This window comes from Carcharodon carcharias, chromosome 9 (assembly GCF_017639515.1).
Source record: "Carcharodon carcharias isolate sCarCar2 chromosome 9, sCarCar2.pri, whole genome shotgun sequence".
Taxonomy (NCBI): Eukaryota; Metazoa; Chordata; class Chondrichthyes; order Lamniformes; family Lamnidae; genus Carcharodon; species Carcharodon carcharias.
In genome coordinates this window covers 40,161,086-40,177,826 of record NC_054475.1, presented here as the reverse complement: position 1 = coordinate 40,177,826, position 16,741 = coordinate 40,161,086, and the positions used below count along the sequence as shown (strand labels likewise).

At 42.1% G+C, this 16,741-nt stretch overlaps 1 protein-coding gene across 5 annotated transcripts in view; it reads right to left on the bottom strand.

Moving 5' to 3' along the window:
* The window catches only part of LOC121282181 (neuron navigator 1-like), a 589,054-nt gene that overhangs the window by 66,764 nt on the left and 505,549 nt on the right, over nucleotides 1-16,741 (bottom strand). For all 5 annotated transcript variants that reach the window (XM_041195735.1, XM_041195734.1, XM_041195736.1 and 2 more), the window contains 2 exons: nucleotides 7,792-7,970; nucleotides 4,325-4,478 (listed from right to left, as the gene is read on the bottom strand). In XM_041195735.1, the coding sequence (XP_041051669.1) occupies nucleotides 4,325-4,478; nucleotides 7,792-7,970 (333 nt within the window). The remainder of the gene's footprint in view (nucleotides 1-4,324; nucleotides 4,479-7,791; nucleotides 7,971-16,741) is intronic.

Below are 16,741 nucleotides of genomic sequence, written 5' to 3'. Positions count from 1 at the left end.
CATATGGACATGGACTGCTTCAGTATCTCAGGATTCACGAGTGGTGCTGAACATTGTGAAATCATCAGCGAGCATCCCCACTTCTGAGTTTATCACGCAAGGAAGGTCATTGATGAAACAGCTGAAGATGGTTGGGTCTAGGACATTATCTTGAGGAACTCCTGCAGTGATGTCCTGGAACGGGGATAATTGATCTCCAACAACCAGAACCACCTTCTTTTGTGCAAGGTATGACTCCACTCATAGGAGAGTTTTCCCCCTGATTCCCATTGACATCAATTTTGCCAGGACTCCTTGATGTCACACTCGGTCAAATGCTGCTTTGATGTCAAGGGCAGTCAATCTCACCTCACTTTTGGAATTCAGCTCTTTTGTCAACCTTTGAATTAAGACTGTACTCTGGTCAGGAGCCAAGTGGCTCTGATGGAACTCAAACCGAGCATCAGTGGGCAGATAATTGTTGAGAAAGTGCTGTTTGATAGCACTGTTGATGACATCTTCCATCACTTTGCTGATGATTGAACATAGACTTGATGGGACAGTGATTGGCTGGGTTGTATTTGCCCTGCTTTTTGTGGGCAAGACATAACTGGGCAATTTTCCACATTGCCAGGTAGATGTCAGTTTTATAGCTGTATTGGGACAGCTTGGTTAGGGGCACCGCTACTTCTGGAGCGCAAGTCTTGATTGCTATTACCGGAATGTTGTTAGGGCCCATAGCCTTTGCATTATCCTGCACGTTCAGCTGTTTATTGATATCAAGTGGAGTGAATCGAATTGGCTGAAGACTGGCACCTGTCACGCTGGGAATCTCAGGAGGAGGCCGAGATGGATCATCCACTCGGCACTTCTGGCTGAAGGTGGTTGCAAATACTTCAGCCTTGTCTTTTGCACTGATGCACTAGGCTCTCCCATCATTGAGGATGGGGATATTTGTAGAGTCTCTGCCTCCAGTTAGTTGTCTAATTGTCCACCCTATTCATCACTACTCTCAACTGGATATAGCAGGACTGCAGAACTTTGATCTAATAGTTGGTTGTGGGGTCGCTGAGCTCTGTCTATCGCATGCTGCTTCCTCTGTCATCCTATATTGTAGCTTCACCAGGCTCAAACCTCATTTTTAGGTATGCCCAGAGCTGCTCTTGGCCTGCCCTCTGGTACTCTTCATTGAACCAGGGTTGATCGCCTGGCTTGATAGTAATGGTAGAATTGGGGATATGCAGGGCCATGAGGTTACAGATTGTGGTTGAATCTAATTCTGCTGCTGCTGATGACACACAATGCTGCATGGATGCCCAGTTTTGAGTTGCTCTTTTGACTCTGAATCTATCCGATTTAGGTAGTGTCACACAATTATAGAGGGTATGTTCAGTGTAGAGATGGGAATTCATCTTCACAAGGACGGTGCAGTGGTCACTCCTACCTGTACTGTCATGGACAAGCTCATCTGCAACAAGTTGATCAGTGAGGGCAAGGTCTAGTAGGTTTTTACCACTTGTTGCTTCCCTACTTGCCACAGGCCCAATTTGGCAGATAAATTCTTCAGAACTCAGCCAACTCAGTTAGCACTGGTGCTACTGAGCCATCCTTGGTGATGGACAATAAAGTCCCCCACCCAGAGTACATCTTGTGTCCTTGCCACCCTCAGTGCTTCCTCCAAGTGGTGTTCAACATGGAGGGGTACTGATTCATCAGCTATGGGGAGATGGTAGGTGGTAATCAGCAGGAGGTTTCCTTGCCCATGTTTGACCTCATGGCATGAGACTTCATGGGTTCTGGAGTCAATATAGAGGTCTCTGAGGGCGACTCCCTCCCGACAGTATACCACTGTGCTGGAGTCTCTTCTGGGGCGGTCCTGCTGGTGGGACAGGATATACCCAGAGATGTTTATGGTGGCTTCTGGGACATTGGCTATCAGGTATGATTTGGTGCATATGACTATGGCCTGAATTTTCCTGTCGGTGATTTGGGGGTGAGGCCCGCTCGCCGACGGGCAAATGACACAGGATGACATCAGAAGGAACTCCCGACGTCATCCCAGTCCCTTTAAATTTTTAGGAAGGCGGGTGGACAGCAAAATCAGCTGTCCACCCGCCGACCTGTCAATGGCCAATTCAGGCCATTGACAGGCTAATTAAGATAATTAAAGACCTGTCTGTTCAACCTTAAGGCTGGCGGGCAGGCCAGGAGCCCCAGTGGGCTCCTGATAATGCATGAAACCTCATTCACTGGCGGGATGAGGTTTCATGTCCGTTTTTAAAAAGTGTAATAAAGTTTATGTCCTTTTTATTAACACATCCCATCTCAAGTGACATTGTCACAAGAAGGGTACATGTTAATAATTTTTTAATTTTTCTATTTTTAAAGTTTTTTGCACTGTCAATAATCTCCTTGAGACAGCACTTTGTCTCAGGGAGCAGTGTGCTCTTTCGCTCGCATGCCTAAAATAGCGCACTTTGACAGCTGGGGATTCCCTCTCCCCCCACTGCACAGAAGCACATAATGCTTCCTATCGGGCAGGCTGCTGGGCGGGCCTTAATTGACCCGCCCACTCAAAATGGCAGCGGGCCCGCCGTCCGCCCGCCGCCAAGCCGGTGGGGCCCGCACGCCCACCAAGGGCAAAATTCTGCCCTATGTCAGGCTGTTGTTTGACTAGTTTGTGGGCAAGCTCTCCCAATTTTAGCACAAGCCCCCAGATGTTAGTAAGGGTGTTAGTAGTGTTAAAAAAAAGTGCTATGGCTTATTAATCTAATTGTACAGTACTTTAAAATGTGATTGTGCGTGTGGCCTGTTATATTGGTACATTATTCATAAATAAATAGGAACTAATTGCTATGGGTTTGTACATCCAAGGTGCCACATTTACTGCTGCACTGCAGTCAGGTGGTGAGCAACAATGTATCCATCCACCAGCCACATGAAGAGCAGCTAGAAATACATGCGATGAAGCTCCAACATTTTGAGCATAACTTTGGGCAAAAGAAGACATAACATGGTCATTGGTGTAATAATGTACAAGAGTAACTGGATGTAACTTTGTGCCAACAATTTTCTGCGCAGCAAGTTCTTGATTCCATCTGGACTGTCAAGTACTGAGTGAAAGAGAGATGTTTCTTCATGGGAGGGAGGAAACCAATGGGTGATCTGATCTTGGCAACTCTCACAATACTCTCAGTAATCAGTCAGGAAGAGACTGTATGCATCTGTCCAAGCATTCTCTCAGCTGAGAAGCTGTGTATGGTAGATGAGGGGTCTAAAAATAGCTTGTTAATGTGGGATGAACATAGTTGTTGTTTTAGATGGATTTTTCTGTGAGGCAACCTTGGGGATATATTGAAATTGAGAGACTTGATCAGGGGTTTAGGTATCTTGTGGCACGTTTGCCCAGATTGAGTGTTCTTTTAATTACATGGATAATTTAAGGAAAATAGTACCAAATCATGAAAATTCCCTTTAAAAATTGTAATTTCTCACTGCTGTGGTCTCTCTATCTGGCAATCATTTCTGATATATTCACAACATTCACGTGTTTACAGTACATTTATCATCATGCGATGCACAGTGCATAAATCTGGTGCATCTGCAAATGATGGTTGTTTCATTCCAAACAAACTCTTTAAATTGCTTATTATTTTTCAGAAATATCCTAAGAACAAGAATTAGAACTATGTGGTGTTACAGCTACAATCCGAATCTTAAAAATAGTTTATTCTGAATATCACAAAGTCATTTGTCTCAAAGACTTCAAAAACAAAAACAATTAATTTTCAGGACACAGGCTTCTATCAAGATATTACATCCAGTGCATAATAAAGACAATGACATATCCGAAGACAAGATAATGTTAAACAAGTTTGAAAAACTTAAAGTAGACTAATGATGTTAGTAAAGCAAAACAGGTTCTCGATAACTAAAGATGCTTATGGTATTCACAGATGTTGGTGTATAAAATATCAGCATGCCCCTCAAATCTTGCCAAAAGCAGGTTAGTGCTTAACTACCCATTGAGCAGAGCGACTGCTGTTGTCAGATTCACAGGGCCTTCAGCAAGGCAGACTGCTAGTCAAATGCCAGAAGTTTCCACCTTCAAAGTGACAGGCCTGGCAATACTTCTTAATGCTAACTATTCTCACACAATATGTATCTATGATATCCATATACATATGTCATACGTTACAGTCATTATGTAGCAAACTTTGCCCACTTTTGAAGGCACTTAGTAACCAGAAAAGGATTAAGATTGACTCAGTGAGACGATATTTGTTGGCAATCAAACAGTCGGCATTTGTAGAAGTTTTATTCCCTTACCCAATATTCGACGTACCTGCATATTATGCATGGCTTCTCGTAACTGCTCCAGCTGGTGAGCTGAACTAAGTGCCTCCAGGCGAATATCTGTTAGCTTCCTTTCCTTATCCCATAGTTCATTCCGTAGGTTTGATACCTCCTTCAAATCAGGCTCGCGGGAGTCATAGACCCTGCATTAAAACATGTTCTTATTCTTCTCAGGACAAGAGCACTTTCACACCACGCCAGAAACTTTCGAGCTTGAACGGTCAGTTTAATTAGAGAACCGTCATTAATAAAATGCAACACACTTGTGTTGCGATCTGTGGGAACGTAGGAACAAGAGTAGGCCAGTTAGCCCCTCAAACCTGCTGCACGATTCAATGTGATCATGGCTTATCTGTGACTTAACTGCAGCAACAACTTATTTATATAACACCTTTAACATAGTAAATGTCCCAAGGTGTTTCACAGGAATGTAACCAAACAAAACTTTGACACCGGGGACACCAAGGAGATTTGGAAAGGTAACTAAAGGTTTGGTAAAAGTGGTAACGTTTAAAGTATTCAAGGAGAAGAGACAGATAGGTCTCTGGGTTTAGGGAGCAAATTCTAGACCTTAAGGTGTCGGCAGCTGAAGGTAAGGCATTGGTGAGACCGCACCTCGAATACTGTGTGCAGTTTTGGTCTCCTTATTTAAGGAAGGGTGTAAATGCATTGGAGGCAGTTCAAACGAGATTTACTAGATTGATACCTGGAATGAGTGGGTTGCCTCATGAGGAAAGGTTCAACAAACTGGGCTTGTTTTCACTGGAGTTTAGAGGAGTGAGGGGTGACTTGATTGAATTATACAAGATCCTGAACGGCCTTGACAAGGTGGACAACGAAAGGATGTTTCCTCTTGTGGGTGAGTCCAGAGCAAGTGGGCACTGTTTTAAAATTAAGGGCCGCCCTTTTAGGACAGAGATGAGGAGAAGTTTTTTCTCTCAGAGGGCTGTGAAACTTTGGAATTATCTGCCTCAGAAGGTGGTGGAGGCAGGGTCATTGAATATTTTTAAGGTAGAGGTAGATAGATTCTTGTTAGGCATGAGAATCAAAGGTTATTGGGGTTAGATAGGAATGTGGAAATCGAAACACAAGAAGATCAGCCATGATCTTATTGAATGGCGGAGTAGGCTCGAGGGGCCAAATGGTCTACCCTGTTCCTATTTCTTATGTTCTTATTTACAAGCTATGGATGGTTTAAGCATGCACTTCTTACTTTTACACCCTCCCGCAACACAACCTTACCCTTCTGTTTTTTTCCCCTTCAGATTCCCAAGAGGCACAACCTCGTCAGATGGAGGAGGAACAGCACGAAGAGCGTGATGATGAACACTCGCTGGCGTGCAAGTTTACACATTGATTCAGCTGCACTAAGATTCAGATGAGGACTCTGATGGGGCAGCCTACAGAAGGAAGGTACAGTGGGTATGCATAACAAAATATTTGTTGCATTGGGAAGCTGCCAGAAAGCCTGCCTTCACTGTCAAGGAGTGTGAAAGATTCTGGTACCAACTTGGCACATGGCTTTTGCAGAAAGCTTAGAGTTGAGCTAGATTTCCATTTGATAGGTAGGCAGACAATGGGAAAGGACATATGGCTCCTCCTTTATCCTGTCACATGTTTATCCTATTTATTATGCAAGGCTGGTTTAAAGCAGTCCAAGGTTTCCTTTGTCGCAAGGAAAGTTCTAACCTATTGAAAATGCACCAGCCATGTAAAGAAATAAGAGTGGGAAATATTAAACACAGACAGCAGCTTCTGAAGTGTCAGCAGGGGGTAGAGTCCCTGTGGAAGTCCTTTTGTTCTTCCCATTTAATTTCTGCCTTATTTTAGTTCAAGGGGGAGTTGTGTTTAGGGTTAGGGTTGAGTTGGCTCCGTTTTTCTCTCCATGGATGCTGCCAGGCCTGAGTATTTCCAGCAGTTTCTGTTTTCATTTCAGATTTCCAGCATCTGCAGTGCTTTGCTATTATAGAAGGTAATGCTGATAAGGTGAGATGAAGTGAGGTGGGAGGAGACTCATGTAGAGGATCAACATTGGCCAGTTGGGCTGAATGGCCTTTCAATGCTGTAAATTGTAACTATATATGATACAATTCTATAGTTCAGGATGTACAGAGAAAATGGATGCAACCTTCGCCACCTCAAGAACTTCCGCACGCTGCCTGAAGACCTTTAAAGATTTCACAAGAGCTTCTAAGGTAAGTCAAAGTTCTGTTGCCAATCAACACCCTTCACCACTGACAGAGCCTTGACTCCCTACCTTACTTCACTCATACCCTATTTTCTTTTCTGTCAGTATCTGGCTGTCAGGGGAACACATGTATGAAAACAGCAACCTCTATAGCATTCAAAACTGTTGTTACTTAAAACCCCTCTCTTAACTCATTACCTGCCACAGCTGTTAGCCTTCAAGTGCATATCATTTAATTGGTACATCATCATGGGATGCATGCACTCACACGAGGGAAGTTTTTGGAAAATTTCACACTTATGGAATACTTTCTACCATTTCACAGAGCTTTCTGACATATTTGAAAGGATTCAATGACCCACCCTGAATAGCTGCAAGTAAAATTTGTTATGATTCAACATATTATACAATTGGGGGAGCTGGGCAGGGGAGATGGTGGTGTAGCGGTAATATTACTGAACTAGTAATCCAGAGGTCCAGGCCTGTGCCCTGGGGACATGAGTCCAAACCCCACCATGGCAGCTAGTGGAATTTGAATCCAATTAATAAAACCTGGAATATAAAGTTAGTCTCAGTAATGGTGGCCATGAAGGTATCATCAATTCTTGGAAAAAACCCATCTGATTCATTAACGTTTTTTAGGTAAGGAAATCTGCCATCCTTACCTGGTCTAGCCTGCGTTACTCTAGACCGACAACAATGTGATTCACTCTTAGCTGCTCTCTGAAATGCCCTAGCAAGCCACTTAGTTCAAGGGCAATTAGGGATGGGCAACAAATTCTGGCCTTGCCAGTGATATCCACATCCCAATAAAAAAAATGGATGGGTAAAACCAACATGCAAGACAAATTAAAAATTTATCATATTCTGATAAGACATTATCTGCCCACTCATTGATGTAAAAGATCCCATGGCACTACTGTCTGGAAGAGAAACAAGGGAGTTCTCTCTGGTGTCATATCCAATATTCATCCCTCAGCCAGCATATTAAAACAGCATATTTGGTGATCATCACATTACTGCTTGTGGAAGCTTGCTGTGTGCAAATTGGCAGCCATATTTCCTACATTAAAACAGTAACTATACTTTAAAAGTACTTCATTCACTGTAAAACACTTTGTGAAATCCTGAGGTTGTGAAAGGCACTATATTTGTTCTTTTCTTATTTTCATGACATTTCAACAAATTAACTTCACGTTAATGACCTTTATAAACCCTTAATAACTTGGTAAAGAAAACAAATTGAAAAGATTTAAATCTTTATTTACTCAGTGGATGAATGCGATGGTTTAATGGGGACAGATGATGAATCTGCATCTTCACGTTGTACTTTAGGGGAAGATGGTACTGAAGAGTCCGGTGTTGCTATTTCTTCAATGTCAGAATATGAAGATGCTGGTTTGGGTGCCTTTTTGAGCGTAAAGGCTTGCTTAAATGAGCTTCTTAGCTGAAAGAGAGTAGATATTCACAGCATGGTATAACATTTTTTCAAACTTACAAAGCCAAGGGCTTCATGCCTGCATTTGCATCTCTATGTATAGGAAAGAAAAGCAAAAGAAAAATTATGCAAGTTTGGAAAATGTGTAATCTTCAAGCATGAAGCACATTTCTGTGAAGGCCTCAGAGGATGTTAAAATGAGGGGAAGAACATTTTCTTAAACCAAAACAATGACATTTGTTTTCCTCTTTTCAGTCTTTTTCTCTGGCTAAGAGTCTTCCTTTAGCTAGTAGATTGCTCTGGGACATGAAGTCCTCCACAGTGAGTTGCTGTATGCTACACCAGCTGTTTAGATAATGTGAGATTATTTAATTTTAAACATCCCCTGAAACTGAATAAGGAACTCCAACCAGCTATCCAAGTGAAATCTGGCAAAGCTCAGAAGGTCGCAGAATATGAACAGATGTATCTCACATTTTAAACCCAAGCCTGTGAAGACAAGTCCAATACTTCACTGCTCCAGATGTCCAACTATTCTTGACCCCATAATTTCATCCGACTGCATAAACACCAGTTTGTTCTTCTAAAGATCACACATGCTTACCCCATTCCCTGTTCCTACTCAAGAAGTAAAAACATTGTTTGAGATTTAACTGACCCAATTTTTCAACTGGAATTTAGTTCTGCCTATTTGATTTGAATGAAGAAAATGATTCTAAAAGTTATGCTGTAGTAACATAAATAAAGGAATTGTCACTTATGGTACATCAGAGAATTGAATAAATCTCAGGCACATGTTGTAGAATACTTCATGTCAGATGTAATCCTGTCAGATGTAAAATTGTCAACAACGTCAGTAATATGCAACTTTACAAAGAATACAAACTGGGGTTACACATGATGATTTTAGGGCTGTCATGACATGGATTCTTTGAACTTAATTATAGATTCTGCACCCCCCCCAAAAAAAAAGCATCTTCCCTAAATATATGGACATGTAATACAGTATATTACACTAACAAATATACACCAAATTGAAATGTATGTTTTGTAAATGACGTTAAAAATAACATTTGTTTCAAAATAGGCTGGCATCTTAACCAACAGTAGCATGCATTTTCTGCCAAAGCACATTATAACACCTCATGCAACATTCTACTTCATCATATGCATATAATCAATTAAACATGAACAGCAATGGAAAAAATGGTATAAGTAGAATGTGCCAAGATTACAATGGGGGAGATAGAAAAGGGGTATATGCACAAGCAAAAATAAGCCTCCAAGTTTTTCTCCTCCTCAAATGTCCCTACTGTTTTAAATATATAAAGTAGCATGAATAATTCTATGGAATTGGGTGAACAGCATAGTAAAGGTTTTTAGAACTGGATAGCAAATGAGGGAGAGAGAAAAAAGAACATATTTTTTTAATTGCTTTTACAATTAATGCTTGTGGAGAGTAATGAGTAAAAGCATCTGCGCCACAACAAAACTTGGGTTGAAAGTTCAGTGCATCTCTTATTTTGGCATTATTGATTTGAGACACAAGTGTGGCTTATGATTGATATTCTGGTATTACATTAATGTCAAATTCCACTCACGATGTTTTAAAGCCAGGATGGGGTGAGGAGGAAAGATATGTATTGAAGCCAAGGCTGGGTCAAACTTCAAATCAAACAATGAAAGTTCATTGAGACTTTCCTGTGAACCATTCCAGCTCATCGTATTGGGATGAGTCCATTCATATTGAGAGAAGTGGGTTGCAATTTCTCAGGGCTTTGATCCAGGAGGTGCTGGTTGGTTTACCAAACGGCTTTGATAACTAAGCTGCAGAAGGAAAAGGAGTCGGAGATCGAACAGTAAACTTCCTGTCCAGGAAGAAAACAAAAGGACTTAAGATATGGGGCTTAATTTTGTGTCTCTGGCAGGCGTGTTTCCCACGGGGGTTGGTGGGGGGGTGGGGGGGGGGGGTGCATGTCAATTAGGGTGGGAACCCATCCCACCGCCTTCCCACCCACCCCACCCACCCCTGAGCTCACCCCCATAATATGGGGCGTGGGCAGGCTGCCAATTTCAGCACCTGCATACCATATTTAAGTGAATAATTAAGGGTCAATTAAGCTGGTTAGCAAGCCAATTGACCCTAATAAGATACTGACCACACTTTAAAACGTTTGGCGTGGACAGCAAGGTGGGAACAGGAAGCCCGATTTTTTAACTTAAACTTTTAAAGGGCGGGAAAGGGGAAGGGGGGGGAGGCGGTCGCTGCTTTTCAGGGGCTGACCTTTGCTGATCGCAGGGCAGCACCCCCTTAGGTCAAATTCCCCCTTCCTTGTCTCCTGTTCCGTCCCTTAAACACACCCCCTGCACCCACTGCCCCTCTCCCTAACCTACCCTGGAAGTACCTACTCTGGGGATACATGGGGCTCTATCTTCTTTCCCTTCTGCAGTCCCAGCAGTAGCCACTTACTGGGGCTGCTCGGACTGATGGAGCTGGCAGCCAATCCGATTGCCAGAAGCTCAAGAGGGTGGAAGTTCTTTCCCATTGAGGGGTGGAAGCCCCACTTGGCTCTCACTAATCCATCCTGCAGCACTTTATGGCTGTTGAGCGGGTCAGCCTAGAGTATGTTGGCTCCATGCTGACCTTGTTTCGGGTGGGGGTGGGTGGGGTTGGGGTGTTGGGAGGCGTGGTCAGTGCCGTCTGCCACCCCACTCCCATATTATTCAGCCCATGGTCAGTGAGTCAATTCAGAAAACAACTGCTAAGGGAAACAGCTAGGAAATGAGCTTCCATTAAGATGACAGCTGGACAGATTCAGTGATAAAGTAAACCAGGACAAGTTAAGTTAGTGTATCATGCTTAATCATTTTATATGTTGTGGAAAGTGTCATTAGAGAAGTTAAAATAACTGGAATTACTAATCTGTTCAGTCAATTAGAATCTATGAAGTAAACCCGCTTGTTCATTTTTCTTTCACTTTGTTAAGGAGAGTGTTTATTGGTTCCATTTCTCAGAAGACTGGAGAAAATTACATGCTTTACATACAAAGCTATGATATCCAGTTTCTTGTATAACATGGAACTTTTATTGTTACAGCCCCAAATCACATTTTTGAAATGCTAGATATTATTATTCATAATTGCAAAAGATATAGAGTCTGCCCAAGTGAGACACCATTGATCCTGATTCTGAGCAGACCTGGAATTAGTCAATAATGCCATTGTATGCACTTGGGAGATATTTTCATATGACTTATATCTATACAGGGGGATTTGTTCATTCCACATAATGGTCCAAGGTAATTTTGCTGGGCAAGCAAGTTACTTTTAAAAATAATCAGGTTGCAATATTATTTCATGAGCTGCCTGTAAACCACCTAACTAAATACTCTAGCTTTATTCAGCCTTGCTGCAAAACTGGTACAATCTTGTTTTGCAGTTTGCATAATCTTGCAGACAGACAGAATATATGCTTACATTGTGCCTGTTTTAGCTAAACAAAATAAGTGCCAGCCATTCGCTGACTCATTCCTCCAGGCAATGCCTTTACCAATCAGGGTCAGGATGACTGGTTTAATTTTCAAACAATGTTTGGCAGTTAACTGTCAGTCACCATCAGGGTGCATTCTCCATAGCAACGCCACTTGCCAACCAATCAGCACTCTCTTCACATACAGAATAAATTGTTGTTTTCCCCTTATATTGGTATTCTTGCAAGTGTCCTGATGAGTGCAAGATGAAAAGCTTAGACATGTCTCTTTTTTCAGAAAAATATAAGAAATCCTGAGTCATACAATACGACCCAACAGCAATTCTAGTATGTGAACAAAACTTCAGATCTCATCTCGCCAGTCAATATATGAATCACTATTTTGTAATGAGCTTAATTATTCACAAAATGTAAAAATTAGTGACTCACTAAACTAATCAGTTACTCACTACATTAATTTGCCAACTGTATTTCATTAAAAATTACCACATTTATACAAATCCAAATTTGCAACACATTTTATAAATATTCAATTTGTTATCAAACTTAATTAATACATTCATACACACACACACAAATTACAAAGAAATGGACTATTCTGCTCAACTAGTCCATTTGGTCTTTATCCTCACCATATGAACTCTTATTCAAATGTGCCTACCCTCTTCCTACAGCCCCTTTCCTTCAAACAAACTAATGCTTAAATTTTTGCATGATCTTTCTTTAGAATTAATTCATGGGGTGTTGGCTGGGACAGCATTTATTGCCCATCCCTAGTTGCCCTTGAGACGGTGGTGCTGAGCTGCCTTCTTGAACCACTGCAGTCCACGTGGTATGGGTATACTCAGTGCAGTTAGGAAGGCAGTTCTAGGATTTTGACCCAGCGACAGTGGAGGAACGGTGATATATTTCCAAGTCAGGATGGTGAGTGACTTGGAGGGGAACTTCCAGGTGGTGGTGTCCCCATCTATCTGCTGCCCTTGTCCTCCCAGATGGTATGGCTGTGGGTTTGGAAGGTGCTGTCGAAGGAGCCTTGGTGAATTCCTGCAGTGCATCTTGTGGATGGTACACACTGCTGCTACTGGTGTCGGTGGTGGAGCAAGTGAATGTTGCCAATGGGATGCCAATCAAGCAGACTGCTTTGTCCTGGGTGGCGTTGAGCTTCTCGGATATTGAGGGAGCTGCACTCATCCCAGCAAGTGGGGGATATTCCATCACACTCCTGACTTGTGCCTTGTCGATAGTGGGCAGGCTTTGGGGAATCAGGAGGTGGGTTACTCGTCGCACTATTCCTAGCCTCTGACCTGCTCTTATAGCCACAGCAATTGGCTATTCTGCTCAATCACTAATCACTGGTGCAATCCACAGCTCTACAACCTGTGTAAAAATGGCCAGAATCAAGGGCAAATCCACCACAGAATGCCCCAACCTGATTTATTACACCCGCTAAGCTGTCAATTGGCTCAGGCTGTGGCTTTTCCCTTTATTTAATAGTAGTTTTGCCTCGGAGAGCTGCTATCCAAGCGAATGGCAGGCAGCTCACCAGTCCCAGCAGTGCCACTGGGAATAGTGGCCAGTGCTGGGACTGCAGCCAGTCCCCCACAAGGATTGTCACTAGACAGTGAGGTGAGTAAATGGAATGGTTTCGCCAGGGCCAGTCAGGCATGCCCTGGCGAGGACGAATAGGGGTCTGTGAACTGGTGGCCATGGCAGGGAGCAAACAGGGGCAGAGATGACTGTTGGGGGTGAGCCTCCATCAGGCAAGGGTGTCAGAACGGGATGCACCCATCCAGCCTGCAGCAAGGCTGCCTTTCTCATGTGTCAGGGGCACAACCCACTGTTAGTAAAATACCAGTGGTGGCAAGATGAGGCCATTAAAGTGGGCATAAATTGGCCACTGCAGGGTCTCAACTGACCCAAGGATGAGCAGGCCACTTGACACCAACCCCACCACTGGTAAAATTCCAGATATGGGCAGGCACAGTGCCCCCACCAGCTACCAGCTCAGGGGTCAGGAGATGAGGAAGAAGGTAAAATTCCAGCCAATATTTCTCCTGCTCCCTGTCCTAATGCTCCTTCATTTACTTTGATATCCATGTCCCCTCAACCACTTGAAACAGTTTATAACTTCCACTCTATCATCCCTTCGTAATTTTAAACATATCAATCAAATTGTCTAATTTAATAAGCTCATCCTCTAGCCCCAATTTTCTAACCATCAATAAACTGCATAAGATAATTAGAGTCAGAGGGTTAGATTTTACATGGAAGCAGTGGCTCTACCCCTTCCCAGCTTAAATGTCGGGGAGAGCCTGCATCCGCTTGGCCAAGTCACCCTGAACCGATTTTATAGCTGTTAATTGGCTCAGGGTGAGAATTTCACCCCTTTCTGGAAGGAATTCCTGCCTCTGGGAGCTACCAGTCAATCAGATAGCTGACAACTCTCTAATCCCAGCAGCACCGCCAAGAGCTGTGGCCACTGCTGGGACTGCAGGCAGTTAATGATCATCATTGCAGCCAGACACCCAGGTAAGTGGGGGATTTTGCTGGAGGCAGTTTGTCAGGCCCCAGTGAGAGATGGGGGGTGGGGTCCAGGGAGAGCAGGATGGAGGAGTACCATGGTTGGGGACCTCTCTTGGTCACAGCGTACCCGAACAGGCAGGACCCCCACTCACCAACTCCCCTCAGCCTGGAAAAATACTCTAGTTGTGGCCTAACCAGAATTTTATAATGTTTCAGCATAACTTTCCTGGTTTTATCCTCAATACCTTTACTTATGAAACCCAAGTTCCCATATGTTTTGCTAACTACTCTCTCAATATGTCCTGCCAACTTCAAGGATCTGTGCAAAATGGACCCCAAAGTCCCTCTGTCCCCGCATTCTTTAGAACTCATCCATTAAGTCTACATTGCCTCTCCCTACCCCTTGTGCCAAAATGCATTATCACACATTTTCCTGTATTAAGTTCCATCTATCACTTGTCTGCCTTTAATGCTACCTATCTGTATCTTGATGAATTCATCAGCAAATGATGAAATTTTATTAGCACAGATATTTTGGGGAACACCACTGTCTAACATGTTTCAGTCTGAAAAGCAATCATTTACCACGAATTGCTGTTGTCGGTCCTTAAGCCAATTTTTTCTCCAACCAGCCTTTTATGTGGTACTTTGTCAACTGCTTTCTTAAAATACATAGAAACAACATTTATTTCATTCTCTTCAACAACCTTCTCTGTTACTTCATCAAAAAATTCAATTAGATTAGTTAAACACAGTCTGCCTTTTACAAATCCATGCTGGCTCTTCCTAATTAACTCAAACCTCCCTAAGTGCCTGTTGATTTTTTCCTTGATTATTGTTTCTAAACAATTGAAGGCCCTGATGGGGAATTTTAACATGTGTGAGCAGATGGGACTGGCTGTGGGGAGCAAAGGGGGATTAAATGGACAAATTAATTGCGTCAAGAGGCCAGCTCCCAACTGCCCATTTCCAGCTTTTAATAAAATGGGACAAGGGACAGTCAATCACTCCCAAGAGGTAGGGTTGTATTTTGAATATGTTAATGAGGTTGGAAGCCTTGAATTTTGCTTGCTTTGCAGGTTTCACTGTGGCCAGCCAGGGTTCCCAGGCCTCAGAAAAGCCGGCAGCTGCAATAAGCAAGGATAGCCTCAGGAAGAGGTCAAGTGTCTTCACAGCACTTCTTGTGGGCTTGAAAGCATAGGATTGCTTTCACCCAGTCCCCCAAGCTCCCTCACCAGACCCACTTCTGCCCACGTCGGGTTCATGTTCATATTGCAAACATACTTGCTCTCACCATATATTCTACTTATTTAATCTTAACCTTGGTAATGACTGTAAATATATACTTGGCTAGAACGCAGGAACTGCTTAAAGAATTTCTTGGAAATTCAGTCTTTAATTCTCAATAAGGATTTGAAATAAAAAGAATACACTTTTAATATAATTTTTAAAGTTTTCATAATCAGACATTCATGACAGCCCTATTTGTGAAATTACCTTAAACAGCAAAGAGTGTAACAAATAGTTCATTACTGAAATATCCAATTCACTCTGTTCACAGTGATAGTAATGGATGCATATTGTTCATAAATATTGGTTACGCCTACCCTTAAAGCACTTGTTATGGAGTACAATCACATAAATTCTTTAAATTTCAAAAGTTTGTAATGTGGAGTTAAATTAATAACTTTCAGTCCTGCCAATTCCGAAACTAGTACAGTAAAATATTTGCAAAATAAAAGTTACAAAGCACAGACTATAATGAAATACTGCAGTACATAAATACATAAATAGTTAATAAATCATGAGGATATGTATCACTGCTGAACTGTGAAAGTAAGTAACAGTGCTTTAAGAGTCTCAATGGGTCTGATGGATTCAGAGTCAGTGGATGGCACTCATCCAGACTGGATGTATTATGTGATTTCCTCATATGGTTGACAGATTGAGAGCACTTACCTCATAAACCTGAAAAAAAGTTTGTGTCAGCATGGGAGGAAAAACAAAGCAATACTCGTTACCTTTTCATGTATTTTAGTAATCCAGGTGAATTTGATTTTTGGGTTATAAAATTAAACTACGTGTCTAATGTAATTTCAATCGCAAAATGCTTGCTCATTAATAATACATCTGTGTTCCTGAACAATAACAGCCATTTTTTAAAAAAAAACTTTGCAGTGGAAGATTTTTTATATTACCAAATTGGCTAGTTACTGACTGTTTTGTAAGCACAATTACATTTCAAGTTGACTTAATATTTAAACTTCATAACTGCCCTGTTTCTAAATTTCAACTGTGACTAGAAGGACCTATTGTCATTTTCTAGAGATCAGCAACATCATTTGTACTCAATTCAGATCATTGCAGAATTTAGCTGCCAAATTAAGAAAATCTCAAACTAATCACTTTTTTGCATCAGGTGCTAATGCCGACAGTGAAGTACAAATGCCAGGATCTGCACCCTTTTTAGAATGTTACAAGTGATTGCACTAAATGTTAACGTATTTTGCTCTTTCAAAACATCAGGAGAGATGTGGTTCTGGACATATATATATATATATATATATATATATAATATATATATGTTTATATATATGTACATACACACACTGGAACTTATGGCATATCAGAAAATCAAACAGATCAGAGCACATGTCTGATTTCCCTCCATTTAAATGAATGAAGGAGAAATCGGAAGGACTCCTTTATGGGCATGTGCTTCAATCTATTGAGTTTCCAATATTTGTTGTGTCCCTGTGCACCACAG